Source organism: Artemia sp. Qi Xiang Cuo, chromosome 8, assembly GCF_049724085.1.
Source record: "Artemia sp. Qi Xiang Cuo chromosome 8, ASM4972408v1, whole genome shotgun sequence".
Taxonomy (NCBI): Eukaryota; Metazoa; Arthropoda; class Branchiopoda; order Anostraca; family Artemiidae; genus Artemia; species Artemia sp. Qi Xiang Cuo.
The window spans coordinates 2,524,916-2,533,025 of NC_142801.1; the positions used below are offsets into that span (position 1 = coordinate 2,524,916).

The following is an 8,110-nucleotide window of genomic DNA, read 5'->3' on the forward strand; positions in this document are numbered from 1 at the left end:
CTTAACAATAAAAAATTAATTTATGGAAATGTTTACCACCGTTAAGTGTAAGTCTGTCAAGATTTTTCATTGATGATTCATCTTTTAATGTCTTATGGGCTGCTGCTAAAAACGCATATTTAAAGCATTGTACCCCAGTGTCAAATGTGAAACCTTGAACCCCTCTGGTAATCGTCCAATCCGGATGACGATTAATTCTTTTACCCTTTCCTCTCCTCCAAATGAAGTTTTTTTTTAAATTTAATGAGATTAATATCAATGTAGTAAAAGTAGAAAACGGTGGACCCACTCCCCCTCTAGTTAATCGTGTCAAAGTATGAATTTAGTTTTTTCGCCAATTTTAAAATGTTGTCTTAAAATTGTTTTAGACGTGGGTAGAATTTCTGGTGGTCTTTCGAAAATTGAAAAAAAAACATGTCCCTAGAGGTTCACTCTTTTAAGTAAACATTTAGAGTCACTGATATCTTATGCACATCTTGACCCTCCAAAGTCCGGATATGAAAATTTACTATTTCTTGGAGTTACTCAATCGTATTCTAGAATTCTTTACCGGTTTTAGTTAGAATAATGCTAGCGTTTGCCATGGGAGAGCCAAAATATACAATTTATGTTTGCACATGAATGACAGTAGAGTCTAACAGCTAAGTATCAGGTGATAACGGAGACATAGCATTATTTTTATCTTATAACCATTTGTGTTCAGGACTAAATTCGCTAGATGTATAGTTATTACTAAGAATGTCCCCAGAAAAATGAGGGCCAACAATTTGCATAAGATTGTCCATTTCTTCAGCTCTAAATTAAAAACCCAGGGGGATCTCAAATAACGTACCTTCACTAACATCTGGCGAGAGGGGGCAATTACCCATAATACTTTGAAGTCCTGGACCAGGGAAGGCAGAAGTTTTCACAGCTTCCCCCTTAAAGTATAAAATTACTGGATTAAGTTTTTTTTTTGACGAAAGTTTTATCAAAATTAGAACACACTTTTCTTTTTTTTTATAAAGCAATATTTTTTTTTTTTAATATAAAGTTACCCCCCCCCCAACCCCTCCTGGGGAGGACCCCTGGGAACCGGGCGTTTCCGTTAAGGTAGGGGGATCGATACCCTTTCGAGTTGGGGGTATCGGACTTCACAACACTGTTCAAATAGCACAGCCTCAAATTCTTTCTCGAAAACACCTAAGTGTTTCAATGAAATGAGTTCGCCCCAAATAAAGTTTCCTGACAACACTGTGAAGACATAATTGGAGATTACTAAAAACCTTCTGCCTATGTGCTAATATATATTATTGGAAATACACATCCTGTCACACGAAGCCCACTTAGAATTCAAATTATAGCTATAAAGCGGATTAAAATTAAAATTTAGCGATGGGATATCTGATAAGGAGCGGATGCGCGCAACAGCTTAGCGAAATAATAACTTTTTAAAGATTGCCTGCTAACTTTTAAATAGCAAATCGTTTTTTTTTTTTCAAATATTTAGTTTTTGTTTAAAATGTATAATGGTATTATTTCATTATAATGCGTCTTGGTTAGAAGTTACAAGGTAAGGTTTTTTTTTATAGAAATGCGTGATAAGCATTCCTTTATATACCGCTAATTTGGTTAATGAAAGAAAATGAAAAAGTTTAGAAACAAATTTTAAGTTTTACTCATCAAAAGTTAAGCGCCTGAGAAAATTTACCTTATTTTTGAAAATAGGGATAGAAAAAATTATGTATATACTTACAAATTCTGACTTGGCTTCTACATCTGGACTCCTTGGCAAAACATGAAGGGGGTCAAGCTCACGATCTTCAGTAGGCTGAGCTGAGTCATTATGAGCAGCATTAAATTCTCTCTTCATAGTCCTCACAGTTTGGGTGCATCTAATTCTTTGTCTAGAGGTATAAGTCGCTATAATGATGTTAATCGTTTAACTGTCCAGATCGTTTGTAACAATAAAGGCGTATTTGTTAATTTATGTCCTTGCATATTGCATTAATACAACTTTTATATATCTTTATTTATCTTCAGAAGGGGGGTTAATTGAATGTATCCGCTTCCTTTAAAAAAAGTGCAAAAATTATAATGTAACAAAAAAGCATTTTGGTTTGGAAAATAATTCAGTTTATGTTAGGCATCTAAAGTAGTGTAAAAAACATCTTGATTTCAAAATCAGGGGTTTTCAATTACTTTTTTGAGCAACTGAATCTTAATTCGACAAAAACTGGGTTTGCCACGAAATTTTACAAAACCTTACTTGAGTCAGTTACTTTTTTTTCTGCTTCGAAAAAGTTGCAAGATGCTTATCTTTCTGCTAAAAAGCTGGCAGGGTGACTGGGGCCATTTTGGTCCTTGAGTAATAAGTATTAATAATCCACGTATTATTACTATTTAAAAAGGGTTAAATATGTGCCTATTTTTTTGCATTAAAAAACTGGTGTTAAAATAGAGCAAGCTGGATATTTTTTTTTTTGTCAATTAAATAAATATTATATTTTAATTTATTATAAAAATAAAATAATAATTTTTAAAAATTTATATTTTTTAGAATTATTTTCAGCTCTTAAACTAAGGTAAGCAGTGTAGATTCTAAATTGTTTTGGTTCTTCTTCTAAAGACTAAAAGCGCCATTAGGCTACTATGATCTAAAATATAACTGAAATACATTTTCAAACAGTACATGGTAACGAACTGTAAGTAAGGAACAAATCAGGTTAATAGTAACCGAAACTCTAAAAGGAAGCTTTTGTAGCAATTAATACATTAAAAGAATCAACATTTTATTCTAACCCCAAATTACCGATCGAAAGCTAAGCCTTCTGCTTCAAAAAAGTTGCAAGATGCTTATCTTTCTGCTAAAAACCTGGCAGGGGGAATGGGACCATTTTGGTCCTTGGGTCATAAAGATTAAGAATCCACGGATTATTCTGATTTAAACAGGGTGCAATATGTGCCTATTTTTTGCATTAAAAAACTGGTGTTAAAATAGGGGGAGCTGGAATTTTTTTTTTCAATTAAATAAATATTTGTATTTTCCTGTATTATCAAAATAAAATACTCATTGTTACAAATTTAGATTTTTTAGAATAATTTTCAGCTCTTAAACTAAGGTAAGCAGTATAGATTCTAAATTGTTTTGGTTCTTCTTCTAAAGACTAAAAGCACCATTAGGTTACTATGATCTAAAATATCAATGAAATACATTTTCCAACAGTACATGGTAACGAACCATAAGTAAGGAACAAATCAGGTTAATAGTAACCGAAACTCTAAAAAGACCCACTGATCTTGATAAAAATCGCACCGTAAATTTCAGCCTATAAGAGAACTATGTAGAGGTTTCAGCTCCTAAACAATAGGCTTCTAAGTGCATAAGTACCGTTAGTTCTAGTGTCTGTCTTAAGTAGTCAAAACTTTTTAAAAGATGTAACCACACAGTGTAAGGAAAGAATTTCTTCCTTAACTTAATGACAAGACAATTTCTTTTTATTATAATAATGAGAAAATTTTTACTAACCAGAAATTGCTTAGAATTATCCATTTTCTATGTAAATGTTTACAAAAAATGTCAGTAGTGTTAAGTTGAATAAACTATTCAAAACTGTTGAAGAATCTAATTTGAAACCTGGATATATACAAAAAATAATTGCATAACAGTGAAACAAGACATGCTGGTTTTGGATTATCACTAAAAAAGGACATTCAACTTTGAAATTATGTAAATCTCTTGGCAAAGAAAGATGTAATGACCAGTAGAATAGAATATCTACTAGAAAAAAAACTGTTTGGTACGGGGACGTACGCAAAGTATATAGCTTCAAGAAAATTCCATATGATATTTCATATTGCTATAGCTTCACCCAAATTCCATATGATATTTCAAATTGCTATAGCTTCACGCAAAATCCATATGATATTTCAAATTGCTATAGCTTCACGCAAATTCCATGTGTAAGCAAAGTATTTCCTATATGTGTAAGCAAATTCATTATTAGCATTCTACTCTTCCCAAGGCCAGAACATAATTTGCACTTTACTGAAAAAAATATAAATGTTTTTGCTTTTATAACTGTAATAAATCAAATTATGTTAACATTTTGATTAATAAATATCAGTATATGTATATTACACTGACGATGCACATTCATTTAAATTTTTCATTAAAGTGCAAATGATGTTCTGGCCTTGGGACGGCATAAGGGTTTTGAGTCTGCTCATGATAATTTCTGCTCGTTTTTTTACATCAATGCACAGGGGTAACTTTAATTTTATTTTTATTTCCGTCTGACGGCATATTTGAAGGGTTTCAAACTCTTTTTCGAAAGTCTAAAGCATTTCATCAAACAGTAATTGCAAATTACTAAATGGTGGCATCATAGTGGCTATACAATGGCATCGTGCCACTGCGCTTGTCATTTTTTCTTGAACAAGTTTTGGTTTTAGCCTTTAGGGGTGTAGGGGGATGGGGTATTGTTTATGTATCCAACTTTCCAAAAGTAGGTCAAATGGAAATATGCTTTGTCTAAAATGCCCCGATTTTTTTCCAAGTATATTTAAATCAATTGTTTTAAAACGCATTTGTTTGTTAAGATTGTTCCAGTGCCAGAACAAATTACTTAATAGTTTATCGCTTAGGCTTAGATTAACATTAATGAATTTAAAATAGCCAGGTATAAATAAACCCCATGGAAAGCACATGACCCACTAGTATAAATAATGCTTAGGGGCGAATTCAGAGGTGGTTTTTGGTGTACATGCCCTACATCAGAAGGTCAACTTTATTAGTGGAGGAACGAAAATGTCATTCTAGGAGCCCAAGTTTTGTTGGTGCCCCTCTCCCAAACATTGATCCTGTATCCTCCTCTGATAATTCACCCGTGAAGCTTTTGGTGAAAAGACACAACTTTGTGATTGATGTAAAAAAGAAAAAACTGGTGTGTTCTTGAATTCTACAGAGCGTAAACTTGAGTGAGTGGCGCATAATACACAAGTACCAGAATTCGTTCCCCCAACGAAAAAAAAAAACTCAAATAAAAGTTCTCAAATTTGGAAAGCCTTAATGTCCACGGGGGGTATTTTCCGGGGGGTTAATCGTCAGGGAGCTAAACACCTAGAACCCCCATCTCGCATAACAGAGAGTACGTCATCTCTGATTGACAATATTTTCTGTACGGCTACCTTGATTCAAAATTATCTTTTAATGGGTGACATTTCTGATCATTTATTTTCCTGTTTACTAGCTCTAGATACTGTTTTGATAAACTGACTATTGCGAGGACTGGTGAGTCACATAAACAGACCCCTTAGGGGTTGTAGTAGAAAAAAATCTCTGAAGGGTCTTTAAGTCTGCTAGCCCCTCAATGAAAGCTATTTGCTTTCAGCGATTTAAAATTTATAGGAATATTTACAATTCTGTGTGCAGAAAGGCCAAGCTCCAGTATTATTTTAATTGTTTTTTATATTGTGGTAAAGATATACAAAAAACTTGGCAGGTTATAAATTCTGTGCTTAGGCCTCTTTTCAGTCTCCATCAGCCCCCTCTTTTTTTGATGTCGATGGCAAAATTATCGAGGGTGAGCTGAATGTTCAAGATGCATCTACTTCATATTTTGCGAATCAAACAGTTCGTGGCAACGAACTGTAAGTAAGGAGCGACCCGGCTCAATAGTAACCAAAACTCTAAAAAAAAGAATTTTCATATCAAGAGATACATCAAAAGAATTAGATTTTTATGCTGATTTCAAATATATAAGTTTCATCAAGTTTAGTCTTACGCATTGAAAGTTTGCCTAATTTTTGAAAAAAGGGGGAAACACCCCCTAAAAGTCATAGAACTTTAATGAAAATCACACCATCAGATTCAGCGTATGATAGAACCCGACTATAGAAGTTTCAAGCTCCTATCTGCAAAAATGTGGAATTTTGAATTTTGCCAGAAGAAAGATCATGGATGCGTGTTTATTACTTTTTTTTTTTTCAGGGGTGATCGTATCGAACCAGAGGTCCTAGAATATCGCGGAAGGGCTCATTCGAACGGAAATTAAAAGATCTAGTGCCCTTTTTAAGTGACCAAAAAAATAAAGGGCAACTAGGCCCCCTCCCACGCTCATTTTTTCCCCAAAGTCACCCGATCAAAATTTTGAGATAGCCATTTTGTTCAACATGGTCGATAAATACAAAAATTATGTCTTTGAGGATGGCTTAATCTCCCACAGTCCCCGGGGAAAGGTCTGCAAGTTATGAACTTTGCCCAATATTTACATATAGCATTGGTTATTGGGAAGTATACAAAAGTTTTCAGGGGGAGTTTTTTCTGGTAGTTTGGGGTGGGGGGCGGGGGCTGTTTGGGAGGATCTTTCCATGGGGGAAGGAACATTCCTGTGAAGGGGGCGCCGGATTTCCCAGTATTATTTAAAAAAGCTATCAGAAAAAAATAACAAAAAAAACAACAATTTTTTCAACTGAAAGCAAGGAGCAGCATCAAAACTTAAAAGGAGCAGAAATTATTACGCATATGATCGGGTTTGCCCCCTAGTCATTACCTCGCTCTTTGCGGTAAAGTTTTTTTTGTACTTTCATCAGAGCTATGTATTCTAATTAACGGCCTTTAGGATTAAGGGGTCATTCTTAAAGAAATGGAACAAAATTAGAACTTTAGCGTAAAGAGCGAGGTATTGACTAGAGGGTGAACCCACTAATATACGTAATAAAAATATACGAATATAGGAGTTCGTTACGTAAGTTAATTTGTAAGTTACGTCAGAACAAAACTTCGAGAAAGCCATTTAGCCAAAATAAGAAAATTTCGTTTTAATTGTTCATATACGGTGAGCCAAAATCAAAGCTGCATTAATTCAAAAACGTTCAGAAATTAAATAGAAAAGCAAGTTTTTTTAACTGAAAGTAAGGAGCGACATTAAAAATTAAAACGAACAATTATTCCGTATATGAAAGTGGCTGTCCCCTCGTCAACACCTCGCTCTTTACGCTAATACTTTGACTCTGTCTCACAGCTTTATTTTTTTAAACAATAAAACCTTTAGCGTAAAGAGCGAGGCGTTGAGGAAGGAACAGCCCTTTCATGTACGGAATAATTTTTGTTCGTTTTAAGTTTTAATGTCGCTTAAACTTAAAAATTTCCCTCCACGCAACTTGCGAGGGAGCTGCAGAAGTATAAAATCAAAGTTTCTTGTCTGTCAGAAACGAGACTGAATTATGTTCTGTCCAAAAAGTTGACTGTTTCCGAATCTGACTCATTCCAGTTCTACAACTCGGGTCCCAATGATGGTTTTGGCCACCAAGGAGTAGGGTTCTTGCTAGACGGTCCTACTGCATCATGCGTCACCTCTTGGGAACCAGTGTCACCAAGGGTCGCAATCATCAGACTGAGAGGACACATTAGTCGCATAACCATAATCGCTGTGTATGCTCCGATAAGGGACAGCAGTCACACGATCAAATATGCCTTTTATTATGACCTACAAAGAATTATCGAGAAGACAGCAAGGCGTGACATGCTCTTTGTCGCTGGAGACTGGAACGCCCGGCTTGGCAGAGTAGACCCCGACACAGAAGCAGTTACTGGCCGCCACACCGTTGGTGACAGATGCATCAATGGAGAAAGGCTTTTACAGCTAGCCAGATACAACAACCCATGCGTCCCAAACACTCTCTTTGAGCACAAGAGACTCCAACTTGTTCGATGGCGTTCGAACGACGGCGTAACAACAGTTCAGATCGACCACATCTTAGTCAGCAGAAGATGGAGGAGCTCCTGCACAGATGATCAGGTATACAGAGGAGTAGACACAGGATCTTTAAATGGATCTGATCACTATCTCCTCATATGCAAAGTCCGTCACCGTCTTAGTAGGCAGAAGGGATAGAAGGTAGGGAAGCGCTTCGATGTTTCTAAACTAAGATGCTCGGAAATCAAAGCCGACTTCGAGTTTAAGCTAAGCAACCGGTTCGAAGCCTTGAACCGTCTTTCACACGTCGACGAAGAATGGACGCAGATAAAAATTGCGACACAGTACGTAGCTGAGGTGCTTAGCCACACTAAACGAAAACAGCGAGCCTGGATCTCTGACCACACCTTAGAACTAGTCGAGAAGAAGCG

At 35.6% G+C, this 8,110-nt stretch overlaps 1 protein-coding gene across 1 annotated transcript; it reads left to right on the forward strand.

Annotated features, from left to right (window-relative positions):
* Nucleotides 1-1,825: 1,825 nt before the first annotated feature.
* LOC148949067 (protein CFDP2-like) lies at nt 1,826-7,877 on the forward strand. The gene is made up of 2 exons (XM_089093677.1): nt 1,826-1,936; nt 7,254-7,877. Exons 1-2 carry the CDS (start codon nt 1,826-1,828, stop codon nt 7,875-7,877), a joined length of 735 nt encoding a protein of 244 aa, XP_088949803.1.
* Nucleotides 7,878-8,110: the final 233 nt, after the last annotated feature.